Source organism: Amphibalanus amphitrite, unplaced genomic scaffold, assembly GCF_019059575.1.
Source record: "Amphibalanus amphitrite isolate SeventyFive unplaced genomic scaffold, NRLGWU_Aamphi_draft 000957F_arrow, whole genome shotgun sequence".
Taxonomy (NCBI): domain Eukaryota; kingdom Metazoa; phylum Arthropoda; class Thecostraca; order Balanomorpha; family Balanidae; genus Amphibalanus; species Amphibalanus amphitrite.
The window spans coordinates 54,634-69,184 of record NW_024882451.1 but is presented as its reverse complement, the minus strand read 5'-3'; the positions used below and the strand labels follow the sequence as shown (position 1 = coordinate 69,184).

At 46.8% G+C, this 14,551-nt stretch overlaps 1 protein-coding gene across 1 annotated transcript in view; it reads right to left on the bottom strand.

Moving 5' to 3' along the window:
• Positions 1-3,687: 3,687 nt before the first annotated feature.
• The window catches only part of LOC122368555 (cadherin EGF LAG seven-pass G-type receptor 1-like), a 51,426-nt gene continuing 40,562 nt past the window's right edge, over positions 3,688-14,551 (bottom strand). Inside the window, exons 2-4 of the mRNA XM_043342576.1 lie at positions 8,022-8,127; positions 6,530-6,690; positions 3,688-5,444 (exon numbers count right to left, since the gene is read on the bottom strand). Coding sequence (XP_043198511.1) covers positions 4,865-5,444; positions 6,530-6,690; positions 8,022-8,127 — 847 coding nt within the window. The 3' untranslated portion in view covers positions 3,688-4,864. The remainder of the gene's footprint in view (positions 5,445-6,529; positions 6,691-8,021; positions 8,128-14,551) is intronic.

Genomic DNA, 14,551 nt, shown 5'->3' with positions numbered 1-14,551 from the left:
CGATTCGCCTCCTGTGGGAGAGCCAAACCAGGGGACATACTTTTTAGATATACTGTACGCACCCCCCTTTCCTGGCGATTGGCTCCTATGGCACTTAGAAATGCCAAATTTACAGGGTAGGTGGGCCCATAGGAGATATCGCCTCAAAGCAAACTTGGTCGCTCGACGCTCTTGGTCAATATTTACGTGGGTTTGGGGCAGGGTTGCGGAGTCGGAGTCGGAGTCGGAGCTGGAGTCGGTCGGAGTCGACAGTTCTGCCCGGGTCGGAGTCGGAGTAGGCGTCGCAAAAATTATACCGACTCCGACTCCAGAGTTCTTCCGGGTCGGAGTCGGAGTCGGAGGCGCAAAAATGATACCGACTCCGACTCCGGAGTCGGAGTTATTGCCGCATGGGTCGACGTGATGTACTGCACCTATTTGGTTGACGATACTGCGCTCGAAATAAGATTTTGTCGAAAAAAGGCATAGTGCCGTATTGGACGAACGTTTTCAGCGAAAGAAGTAGAAGAGGGTGAATACCCCAGAACCTGCTTTTTAAGTATGCGTGCTATTTTTAGTACATATTTGCAACGCAGAGTCTTGGAACGCACAAGGGATCGTTTCAGGCAAGATAAAAACATCCCCATTATGAACTGCAATACCATGATATGAATTTTTAATAGAACCGTCCGAAGTCGGAGTCAGAGTTGGAGTCGGAGTCGGAGTCGATTTTTGAAGCCGGAGTCGGAGTCGGAGTCGGAGTCACCCTAAAATACATCGACCCCGCAGCCCTGGTTTGGGGGGCATAAATGTAAAAACTTCGCCAAAACAGGTAAAAAGTTTTTGGCTTATGACTTTTGATCTGATTAAGATAGAGCAAACCCAAAGGCACCAGTGAACTCAGCGCGTCCGTGCGCATCGAATGGTAAAGAAGTATACTTTGTTACAAGTTAAGGTATGTGCACTTAAAATTGTCCTAATTTTTAAGTATGAACTTAAATTAATTAGGTTGAATTTAGCCAAATTGCATCATATCTCAATTCTCAAATCGTTCGATTCGGCTGATCACAAGGAACACAATGGCACCATTTTTGAAGCTCTAGCCTCATTGTGTGCGAATTTATTAGCAGAAACGTAGTTTGACCTCATTTGACCTCAGATGACCTGACCAAGTGTTTTTTTTTTCACTGCAACCGAACACAAAATTCAACTTTAATGGAGATAAAACAACACAAAAACATTAAAATGGGCCGTATTTTTACATTTGAAGCTTTTCAGACAAATGTTCTTTAAATTTGTCGCGACCTCTAGATGACCTCAGGTCACCCGAACTCGAAAAACCTGGATGTAAGGTATACAACTCGGTGAACTTAGCATATCCCGCGCCCCAGTGGCGGTCTCAGCCAACTTCGCCCTAGTGGGGGGGGGGCACATGTTTATGTGAGTTTATGTGAGTTTATGTGAACATAAACTAAATTCGAACTAATCTACAAAAACTACCCTAGAAACATGTAAAATTCGAAAAGGTAAACCGAGGTCACCAAAGGTCAATAACCTGACCTGACCTTCAAGTGACCTTGACATCCACCCTTTTGCATGGGAGCAACACCAAATCACATGTTTGAACGTTTGAAATCACGAAAAGATTGCAAACGCGCGGCTAATGCGAGCCGACATATACGCCGAATCGCGATTCCGGCGAAACATGGCCTCAAGAAATAGGTCACAAGTCAAAGGTCACTTGGGTTAGGGTCATGAAATTTTCAGAGTAGGTGTAAAATTGATCATCTCGAGGGTACTGAAAGTTTCGTCGCGATCGGCCGCTTTTTGCGCGAGTTATTCGCGAAAAACCATGGGGGGTCCATCCGACATCCCCCCCCCTACACATGCGAGGGTTAGGATTAATGTATTGAAAAAGCGCATGATTTATTGAAAGTTATCTCGAGTCAAAATAGTTGGTCCCAGATGCCTAATATCAGGCACACTTTGCAGGCGAAAGGCAATTGCACGTACACAGAGTGAAAAACCGGGTCTAGCGACTGCCCACTGGAAGAAAATTGCCTTTCCACAAAACCTCCCGGGTCTCCCTATACCTACGGTCAAGGTTCTCAACGTTTGCTAGACTTAGCTTTGTTTCGTGATTGTTTTGCTTCATGATTCTAGCTCAATCAGTGATCTCACGCCTACCCTGCAGCGTCGGAGCCATTGGCAAATGAGGTGCATGGAGAAACCGTAATAGACACATGGGAAACGAGTGAAACGACACATTAGTAGGTAGTAGCAACTAGCAGTAGTAGGTAACTGCTAACTACCAAGTGCTTCAGCCATAGACATTTTACTAAGTGAAGCAGAACTTTGAAGCTATTTGGATTATTTATGAGTATATTGACCTTGACATCGCTCAATAGGTATTTCTCTCATCTCTGTGTGTAGTACCTACCTTCTGAGTTTATTCCTTACCATGAGGGCAGAGATGAAAGGCGACATAGGTACCTGACGGCTGACTTTTTATTATTTAAGTCGAATCTTGTGACAGCAACCTCATTTTCAGATCAGGTCAGGTCACTGAACTATGATGTCGGCTCATATAACATTGCGTTGTACGTACTACTGTGGTTGTACCTATGACTTTGCAGTATGCACGGTGCTAAAATGTTACAACTGCAACCTGTACAGTCAAACAGTTTATTTACACACAATTCAGGACTACATTGGGATAATATGAGACAAACATCAGTAGGTAGGTATTTGTCGTCACACCGCTTCTTATATATTGATAGAGACTGCACGGGGACGTCGATCGATGGAATGGGTCACGCTCAGAAATCAACCACTGCGAAATCTTTCGAACGCCGGGGTAAATTGCTTATGCGCGCACATCACAACAGGATTAAATAATAATAACACGGTTCCTCACAGCCACATCCACGCTGGAGATATATGAATAATGAGCCGGTCTCATATCCCGAGAGTTCGGAGGGCACGAACCGTAATCGTAATCCGTAATTAAACGGTGACGGAATGTCTCACGAACGCTAATAGCTGATGCTAAGGGGTTTGTATTGGTCGCAACGAGGACAGTTGTCGTAATGCTTCCGTCAAAAATGTGTATGTCTAAATGGAGTTTCTAGCGGTTTATCACCGTATTGGCTACTAATTGATATCGGTCGCACTACATGACGCATACCCACCTGATAGAAACTTAATCAGCGTCCGCCTTTTCGGGAATTATCAATGCATTCACTGTACAATGCGCATGTGTCACATATGTAGCCATATCTGCAATACGCATGTCGCACACGAGTAGTATTTATGTATGTACATAGTCGCAAATGTTTCATGATATACCTGAACATTACATCGGGGGTAAATACAAACTTCGGTACTCGGTACATGATGTTTTAACATGTAAGATGCCTATGTATGTACAACACATTCTCGCTCGCATGGATGACATTTTAACTATAATGCAAGTTCATGTTAGTTATGTATTCGTCCACAAATAAAACCAAGAGATGAAATTATCAATATCTAAAATATTTAGGTATTCGTCGCCGCTCCATTCAATGCCCAAAAGACAACTTGTATGCTAACTGAAGTAAAATCCTTACAGAAAGGTAGGTAAGTATCTACTCATGTGTCAAACGGAGGTCTTCTGTCATAAATTTAGCGCCTGAAAGAGTGGGTATTGCAAATGGTTGAATTTAATAGATGAAATTCCTCTTATCTTTTCAATTCAGTTGTATTCTAATTTAAAGAGGAAATCCTTACGGACTGTTAAGCAACTGTCTGGCTGGCTGTGATATTGGTTCTGTTAAATCATTACTTTCTATGTAAATAGTAGGTACATACAGTATGCATACAAGTATTGATTAAAATGTCCATCCATCCTCAGAATCCGTCTGAGCATGCACGTATATATTCCTGCCCAGAATAAATAACAAGTACCTACTATTTGACTGTTGACGAATAAAACATTACCATTCATCCGTTATCATTTATCCATGCTACACTATTTTACATTTTGTTACATAGGTTAAATAAACACATTACACAGACGAAATTTCGTGCCTTGATATGTTTGATAACAAGAAAATACGATACACTAGTTACGCTCACGTTCATCATTCGACGTATCATATATTTTGATAGATTTGGGTACGATTCAAGCTATCGACTGACAGTACAATGCTCAGCACTTATGTTTCTTGACTGTTTGAACATCTTAATCACTCAGAATGAACATCTCACACGAGCATTTACAGGTATGATACTAAGATACTTTAGCACGCACACTATACCTATAATGATCGATCAGCACAAGACAGGTACTATGCAGTCATACACCATCAAACAGTCTGGCTCACCGGGTCAATCAGCTCACTCAGTACTCAGCGCATAATTAGAGCTGATACAGTTCTTTCTCACCAGCTACTGGCGCTGTACAACGTGGGGGCTACTCGACTCAAGTCACCACTATGCCAAGGTACGAGAGAGTTCCTCGGACTACTTTCGACTCACTGGAGGCCCTTGATAGTTTTGGGGATCACCTAAACTAGAAGCACTATAAGACCATTTTAACGAAGTGCATCACCAATAGGGTCCGCGTATACGATGTTTGGGGGCTTATTTGCGTCCATAAACCATACATCTGGTGGCGCATAGGACTAAGAAACGTCTATGCTAATCGCAACTACAAGAGCCCCACGAACGTCCAGAAACATATTCCTGGCGCCGATATGCACTCTAAACGTTGACTTGGGGGCCCAAAAGCAAATTAAAACCATCTTAACAGCCGATAACAACCGATAGCGTCCTTATGCCACACCAAGGACATTCAGAGGTCCTAGTCCATGTTTCACCTTTGGAGTATCCAGAGGCGGCCTTAGACCACCTCGGGCGCATCCAGTGCCAGCGCCTCCATGCTGGTGGATCGTCCCGAGCCGGACGCGCCGTAATCCGAGATGACGTGCCGACTCTGGCGCCAGGTCTTGGTGTAGAGACGCAGCACCTTGCAGTTACAGGTCAGGCAGAGCGTCACCACCAGCCCCAGCAGGGAGTGCAGCAGGCCGTACGCGCCGCGCGCCACCTGTGAGTCGCCGGCGGCACTCACAGTTCCCGTGACGGCCACCAGGGTGAGCAGCAGCAGCAGCTTGCCGTGCAGCAGCAGCTGCAGGCAGCGTTTGCGGCGCATCTTCTCCTTCACCTTGCGGTCGATCTGCATGGAGACGGCGTAGCGGACGACGACGGCGGCCTTGAGGAGGCAGACGAGGCTGGCCAGCACCAGCAGGAAGACGGGCGCTGTGTAGGTGTAGACCAGCGCCGGCTGCTGGCCCCACCAGCAGCCGCTGGTGTCCGCGGCTGCGGCGGGAGAGTCGCCGGGGACCGCCGGGCTGTCGCTGGACAGCAGCGCCAGCTGGATACCGACCAGAACCAGCGGAGTGCCCCAGCCGGCCAGCGAGAACCTGCGCCGAGGGGAAGATAAGTAGTTAGAGGAAAACATCTTTGCTATTTGATTATTATGCAAACCGATCATGGGCGGCGGAACGGGGGGCACCGTGCCCCCCCCCCATTTGATTTTGCCATTTTAGCATTCGCCCTATGGGCGTTGCATGGAAAGAATGGGACGAAAAGTCAGCAGTGCCCCCTCCCCCCTTAATTGAAGGTGTTCCGCCGCTACTGCTCTCACCGAAAGGACGTTGGCAAACAAAACTAAGTTACTGGGTAAAAACATAAGCTCAACCGATAGTGGATCACAACCTAGCCATGTTCTTGTTTCAAAATAACAATCAGGAAGTAACAATCCCCAACAAAACATTCATCTGTTCGGTCTGCATCGGCCCGCAATCCGATGAATATGGTAGTTCTCCGCGCGGTGCCATGCGGAACAGTATAACTTCAGGCGCCTACACCTGCTGCCATCTAGCGAGTGAAGCGTAATACTTGCCCGCCGGCCCGCCCGGCAGGCCAAGCAACTGATGAGCGATGCTTGTTATGTGTTTACTGACCAGTGACCACTGACCAATAGTACTGACCGCTGGTCATTTCAGTTGTCTGTGACCAATGCGCCGATATCGGTAACGGCTCAAGGCTATGGGCTATGGCGGCTCAAGGCTCAAGGCGGCGACCATCGGGATTAGGTGAATGGGAAACCAGCAGCCGTGAAATGAGCTCATTCTTATCATTACACGCCTGACGAGGGCTTTCAATTACCATGAATAGATCAGCTGAATGTAAGCTCGTAAAGAAACTGGCGCCTCTTTCAAATTTACAATGTTCATAATGTAAACGATTACAAAAGCACGCCCACGTATCTCTGATAGGGCAGGCCACGTCATGAGGACCATTTTTGACCGTTTTGAAAGGGTGGCGAGAAGAGGAGTTTTTCACTTGGCATATATTGAATGTAACGAATAGGCATGCATTGCATTTTGTACCTACCTAACTAACTGCAATATATATTTCAACATTTCAAATTTTCTGTTTTAACCAAACGGCCATGAGGCAATTGTAATAGGCACGTCAATGCCGGGCAATATCAAGTGCTCACCAGAAGAAGTCGGTCTTGATGTTGGTGTTGTTGTTGGCGGTGAGGTTGACGCTGCTGCGACAGTGGCGGTACATGTCCAGCAGCATGACGGCCATCCAGGTGAACACTGCCAGGTGGCAATACTGCAGGCCGAGCGAGAGGGCCCGGCACATCTCCGGGGTCTGCGGGGAGCGGAGCGGCGTCTCAACACAGCACAGAGCGGAAAACCGCGGTGTATGTATTACGGCACAGCATATCTCCGGGGTTTGCGCCCTGCGGGGAGCGGCGTTGAGTTACAACAAAACACATAACGGCACAACACAACACGGTACATTACATTATACAGCTCGGCTCTGCGTCAGTTTAGCGTCAGTACAGGATTATCTTATGATAATAAATCGTTTAGCGGACTAACTCTGGGTGCAAAGAAACTATTTTAGCCCTGTATTTCGACCTTTATTGATAGGTCTTCAAAGGGCAATGCGATAAAAAACCTACCTACAGCAAAAAGAAAAGAAATTATTTTAGCGTCAGCAAAATTTCAGCACGGCGCCGGCTCAGCGCCAGTTCAGTGTCAGATCACATCATCAGAACAACATGTTCGTGAGCGTCATGCTTACATTATCAGAACAGCAGCGTCAGGGCGGAGTTACAGCACAACAACGTGTCAGAAAAGGAACTCAGTATATCGGTCGTCAGCGCAATTCAGTGGAATCAGCATTGTCAGCATGACGCAGTATATTGCATCAGCACAACGCAAGCTTACCGCACTATTATTTGATTATTGTAAATAATCATATGAGGCATTGGAAACTCCTAAAACGCAGAGTGTATGCAAAGCATATCACCTAAAATCAACACCATAATTTCAATTCCGATATCTTCCCTGGTTTCTTTCAGGGTTTCTGATGGGGCGTGGAATTGTTTATTTGCGAGCTATCGGTGAACTCCCTTTATTTTTCAAATTGCCCCATAATTCTGATCAAAGTTGGACCGGTCGGGAGCTTCGGAGTAAAAACAAGGCTATAGAAGCCACAATGTTCCCAAGTTATGGTCAACAATGGGGGAGATATTGACTTCTAGAGACGTGGCGACAGTATTATTACAGCGATATCTTCTGACGCAGAAAAGAGCACGCAGTCTAAGACACTTGAACTCCAATAGCGCGACGCATTTAACTAGCTGATAGGTACTCAGAAGGCTCAGCCATCTGTTTAAGAGCCATAAAATCAGTATTTTCTTGGTAACTGAGGTTAGTGAGCCTTCCAGGCTTCAATTAACGTGCATACGATATGTTATGTGGATCGCTGATAGTTATTGTGATGGAATAAACAACTTGTCATATATGCTTTATCACATGGTGAGTTTTTAGGCATTGGTCTCTGACCGCTTAATCACCCATCATTGTCCATATTTTTAACCTATAAGCTTCACAGCCCTTGAAAATTCCCATTAGCATCCATCTGTTTTGTGCCAAGTGTGACCGACCTCAGCTTTCCCGCCATAATCTGACCTTGACTCCGTCGGCTCCGATGACAAAGAGAAGCTGGGCGAGGAAGAGTCCCGCCAAGAAGTTGACCAAGTTTATCCCGGAAAGGTTCCTCATGTCGGAGAACAGACTGAAATGAAAAATAGACAGCCGTCAATAAAAAAGTTTCCAATATTGCTCGAGCGCAGAAGTGATGACACAAACGAACGATCCCTGGAACACAATAACGGGACGTGAGTTCCTTCCAGATCACTGATAGCATCACTGCGGGACCATGACACAAGAACATGACACAACAATGACGACGCCAGCAGGATGTGGTGCAACACGGCAAAATGTCAGTTCCGTAAGACGGTGATCTCTTAGCCCGGTTCCGACTATGAGGTTGCTTCAGGCCACATCAGGCCACATCAGGCCAGATCAGGCCAGATCAGGCCCAATCAGGCGTTCAGGCCAAAGTTGAACGTCGGACGCTCGGCCTGATCAGACCGTATGGGACGCCAGACGCCAGACGTCAGGCGTCAGGCCGTCGGTCTGCCTCACCAAATATCTTTTAAAGGTAGTGAGCCACCTTTGAAAGATTTCCTATTTTATTTTTCCTAGGATAAGAAGCTTCTGTTTTACCTAATATCGCAAAAAAATCAAAAATGGGCCTGGAATAGTGCCTTTTTCGCCTAAAAGTTTATCGGTTTTTCGATATGTATAACAACTGTAGTGGGCTGAGCTGCAAACAGGCGTCGGCAACAATCGCGAATGCGGCGCACATGTGACAATAAGCAAAGGTCATTATAGAAATACGACGTACGGGAAGGAGTTATCAGCTGTCTAATCGTAGACAACACAATGTCGAGCCTGTAAGCCTGTATTGGTATTGTTTCTTTTATTTGGCTGTCGAACATTATTTATGGTTTGAAATATGATTTTATGTAAAATAATTTATATGAAAAAGCCGTCTCTTAAGTTATGACCCCATTTCACCACACGCAAGTGGCAGAAATGACAATGATCAGCTGACGCATTTTTCTTGGCCGAAGTCAGAGCGCGCTGCCTGACGCACCACCACCGCACCACAAAGTATGAGCAGAAGCCGCGCCCAAAGCCAGGGCCCCGGTAACGTGAGGTAGCCGAGTCGGGGCAGCGTGCGCTGACCCAAGCCGGGGCCGCGGCTTTCGGCGCGGTCTACCCAATCCCCGGTCAGCCCAGGGCTATCACATGACACCGGGAGGACGCGCGGCCCCGGCTTGGGTCAGCGCACGCTGCCCCGACTCGGCTACCTCACGTTACCGGGGCCCTGGCTTTGGGCGCGGTCTACCGCACCACCTAACAGGCGTGTTCGAAACCGCAGGAGATGATGATGAACGGGTTTATCGAAACTTGATTGGATGAGCATATCGGTAATAGCGATTTCAGTGTGTGCATTTATTGTTCATAGTGGTGTGAAATGTGGTTGGGGTACGACCGACAACCCGTCGGGGCGAATTTCGCACTGGGGTACTCAAAATTTGAAGAATTTAAGACGTTTCCATGAGTTTTGAAGGTATGGATAAGTTCTAAAAATCCGGTTCTCCTTATCTGGGCCATCAACTCCATACGGTCCAGGAAAGCTGGCACACTACCTTTAAATGTGTGCGTGTTTTTTTTTTTTACCAGCGAGAGCGAATTGCGATTTTCTAAATAGCTTACAAGTCTGAGCATGAGCAGCCCGGCCCGGTTTGGCGCAGCTCGTAACGCTTATGTGAGGCTTTTATCTCAGCAGCCGCTGGGCCGATTGACCTATGGTCTTTTTTTGTTAGGTATAGCCTCATCCCCATCCCTTCCAGCTCGAAATTGACTACTCATGATGCATCGAGGTGACTTCGTGGCGCGTGTGAAGTCAAGGGTTTCATAGTTGTTTCGCTCGGTCAAAGTAACGATTTTGATAGGCTCATATCTCAGCCAAATCTGTGGCGATCGACACATAGTCTTTTTTGGCATCTTCTTCCCATACCAGACTATGTACTCTCGATGCATGTTTGTTGCCCCTTCCCCTGCACGTGCCACGTGCAAAATGAAGAGGTGTCAAATTCGCTCTCATTACAACAACTAGGTAAATGCTGGGCCGATTGCGCTGGAGCTTCATATGTCGGTAGGCGTCCACCGGACAATGCATTTCAACGTTTCACATTTGGGGTCCTAATGCACGTGCGCACGTGCGTCGTGCAGGGACCGCTTCCACATCTCAAGAACGGCTGGGCCGATTGCTCTCAAATTTGGTACACCGTTAGAGATCGACTGGAAGGGTGTCCCACACAAGTCAGTTGGGGTCCAGTATGCACGTGCGCACGTGCAGACTGCTGCTTCTACATCTCGAGAACGGGTGGTCCGATTGCGCTCAAATTTAAAGTACACTGTTACGGACTGGTTAGAAGCGTGTCCCGCACAAGTCAGTTGGAATAGGTATTGTTTCGCACTTCCTCGCTTGATGAGTTCAACTCTCGTGCTCGCCCGTTTGTCAGCTCCAAAGACGTTTTACTGGTATAATCGCTCTATATAATGAAAACCTGAAACCGACAATCTTAATCATACTGCGTAACATGTTTTAATGTGGTTTTAAGTAATAAAAACATGATTTTTATCGAAAATCTAAGAAGTGGCTAAAAGAAAACAGAAAAGACATGCATGTTCTTATGTTGTAGGTTCTTATGTGCTTTGCAGACAATTACCACACTAACAAAGATATAAGCATTGACGCAACTCAACTCCGAGAAATAAGAGCCCGTTGTTTATGACTCTTTTCATGTCATCATGCACGTTTAGGGTCTCGATTAGCTTGACCTAAACAAGGTTTACTTTTTGCTCACACATAGGTACCGCTGTGGTTTCCCGCCACAAATTTATCTTGCACATGGAACATGTCGACTTAAGAGTTTAGTTTCTTGTCTTCCCGTCAAATTTCTTTGGCCTGGAAATGAGTCTCCCTGGCCAAGCTGCCATTCGATATAGGATAGGTCCTTTTGTGCCGTGGGGTCCAGCGGGGCGAATGGAGTAGCGGTTGGTTCCATTCAGTCCGAGTCATGACAGAGAGTCACGGGATCTAGGAGAGGTAGCGGGAGCCTATTCGGTGCCGGCGACGATGAGTTTAGTTGCCGCAGAAGACACCGCAACAGCTCGGCAGAGGTTCGTGGCATCGAGGGCGACCGAGAGCGAGTGTCCTTCTTACGCAAAACTTCCAAAAGTTTACTTTCATCCCTCCCTGGTGTTTGCTGGAGCGGCTCATATCAGGCGCAGCCATCCGTTACTGTTCTAAGCTAGGTCTCCCGGCCCGGGAGCTCAGACGGGGAAGGTGTACGAGCTGGATTTCTGATGCTCGACAGGTCAGGCGGCTGTAAAGGCTGTCTTGAACCTGGATCTTCCACCATAGCCCGATTTATTTGTCGTAAGCTTGAATGGTTAATGGTTATCTTGCTACGATATTGATGAGTAGCACATTATTTTTTGGAATCATTTTTAAAAGAAACGCTAATTTGGTTGAAATAATGTTGGACTTGTCGAAACCAACGTTCATAATTAATTTAAACAAAACAGCAATCAGTAGCAACCATGGGAGTTATTCATCCTTCAAAGCCCGAAATGACACAAATTAGGCCACAATAAAAATCAAATAAAAAAGAGCCATGCGCAACGTCTCGTGCCTAATTCATACTGGGTCTGTTTTTTTTTTGTGTGCATTTATATAAATAGGCACTTTTATTTTGCAGAGTGTCAAAAAGGGCACGATTTCGAATACCACGCATTGTCACGTCGCAAATGCGCCAATGCAAATTCAAAATGGCGGGCGCAGCGTCAGGCCAGATCAGGCCGGATCAGGCGCAAAAAGTTGACTTGAAGTTAACTTCGGCCTGATCTGGCCTGAAGGTCTGATCAGGCCAGTTCAGGCCGGATCAGTTGCTCCGGTTCGCACTAGCATGCCGTCAGGTCGTAAGCCTTTTCCAGCCTTTTTGGGAATTATTGAGCCTGATCTGGCCTGATTGGACCTGAAGTGACCGTAGTCGGAAGAACCGGGCCCCAGAAGAAACACATGTCACGTAACGGTTAGGTAATGTCAGGGCACACAGCTCTTTGACGACGACCCTACCTTAGGGATGATTAGTTACATGTTTCTTTTTTCTACGCAATATAATTCGGCGACATAAGCTCGTTTGATTACGTCTTCCGTCATTTATGTCAGTGAGCAATGTAGTGGCGCCAAGGTCCGGGTGGGTCTCTAGGCAGTGAGCAGCAGCTTCCACTGTCCTAATTGTGCCAGCGCTCTCTAGTCCGATATTGGTATGAACTGTTGGGCAACAGCGCGTCGCAGGCCCAACATCCGCCCTCGAAAAGTTATTACGCTGCAGCTGGACAACGATAAAACAAGCCTAGCTATTGCTCATCTCTCTCTCTCTCTCTCTCTCTCTCTCTCTCTCTCTCTCTCTCTCTCTCTCTCTCTCTCTCTCTCTCTCTCTCTCTCTCTCTCTCTCTCTCTCTCTCTCTCTCTCTCTCTCTCTCCCTCCCTTCCTCTCTCTCTCTTTCTCTCTCTCTCTCTCTCTCTCACTCACTTACTTACTCTTTCTCACCCTCTTTCCCCTCTCCTCTCTCCTTCTCTCACACTATGCTTTATTCTTCCATCCAAGCCTTAAAGATAACTTAAAAGTTTTCCGTTAGTTTGGATACGATAAATGATCGGCTCACTCATCGTCTCTCGACAATGCATCCAGAACTTCGACTGACTAGTAGCACCGTAGCACATGCATGACCCAAGGCGTCGTTACAGATCAGGAGAAAAAGCGTCACGCTGCCATGTCATCCAACATAGAGTGAAATACTGCGCTGGCTTGTCCAGAAATTAATACAATAGCCGTTTTCACGACGGGCTATCCGGCGAGTGCACCTAATTTGACCAAATCTGCACCTAATCTCTTTTACAGAAAATATCTTTATTTTATGAATTTATTTCAGTGTTTTATTGATGATACTCTCTGATATTATGACAAAGCAGGCATATAAGCAATTAGTGAAACCCTAGCTGATAGCTACTAAGAGACAGACTGAACCTAATTTGACCAACTCTGCACCTAATCTGCACCAAATGTGCACCAAATGTGTACCAGATGGCCGTCGTGGAAACGGCTACTATGCATTCAGAACTCCAAAATCATATTCTTGAGACAGTAGACTCTCGATAGATTATATTCCTGGCAGGATAAAACTTTATGCTAAAGGAACAATTGCAGACCCCCGGCCGCGTCTTACCTATCAGCTTTCACACTTCAGTAACGCTGTTTGCATGAGTGAGAAATAATAGACGAGCACATCCGATCTTATTGTTTGCTGGTATATCTATTGGCAAGTAAATATGCCGTTATTTACGTAGCGATAGGAAATTCGCTTCCGATAAATTATCTTCCTCTAGCTTCTGGCAAGCACTCTGCGGTCTGTTATTTTTATTTTCTCAGATTGAAGGACAAAGAAGGATGGCTCTGACGCAGTTTTTACGGTAGCCTTTGCGCCACAAAAGCTGCAGCGTCCATCTATCGTGTCGTGGCGGCCATCACTCTCGTGCGCTGGCTCTCTGGGGTCCGCTCGACGCTGCGGACAATCATTGTTGGAGGCCAGCGGCGGCCCAGCACAATGACAGGACGATGAGCCTCGTTATGAATCGCCGCCGGCAGCGCCTGGCGCTACGGAGCACCAGTGCCGCAGGGGACTGCGCCTGCTAGGGCTCAGGAAAATGGAATACTGGTGTAGATTATTAATTAACAGACCCGCTGGAAGTTGAATATGCATACAAGCTTAGTGAACATATTCATGGTTTTTATTAGTAAGCCGTGATGCTTTTGCGTTTGATTAGCATACTTTTTATAAGATTCATGCTTTTATCAAGTATCACGCTTATTGGTGGCATTTAATTTAGGTGCTTAAAGGCAGGTAATTTTAATAATGATCAAATATTGAGTTTTATACAGGTCATTTGGCTATGTCCCTGTAGCAGCGAGGTAAGACCTTTCCAGGAATTCACGCCTCGCGCCAGCAGCCGTCTCACCTCAGTGAGGAACAGAGCTGAGAGAGCCCGTTTGGCATGCGAGTGACGTTTCGACATATGAGACACCTTAGCCGGCGGCGGCGGCGGCTCTGGGCCAGATGAGATGGCCGACTGGAGCCGCTGATGTCGCCAGTAATGACGAGCCGGCTGGCACCGGAGCCTGCTCCGAGCCGAACGAAGCCAATAGAGCGGCTGGCGTCGCTGACAGGCCGAGATTTGATATACCGACTGAGCTGGAGAGGCCGACGGACGGGGGAGCGGACGGGACGGGCGGCGGCACCGCGCCGTCCTGATACGTAGCCGAGGGATCTCGAATCTGTTGCGGAATGATGACCAGCCTGATAGCAGCAACACGAAAATCTATTTTTAGAATCTGAATAATTGCCAATTATTTTCTAAGCGGTAATGAAGTATTACCAACAGGATACAGCTTGGGAAAGCTTTTCAAAATTTTCCGCTATCGGTAAGGTATAGCAAGGTAAAGTGATTGCCTTGC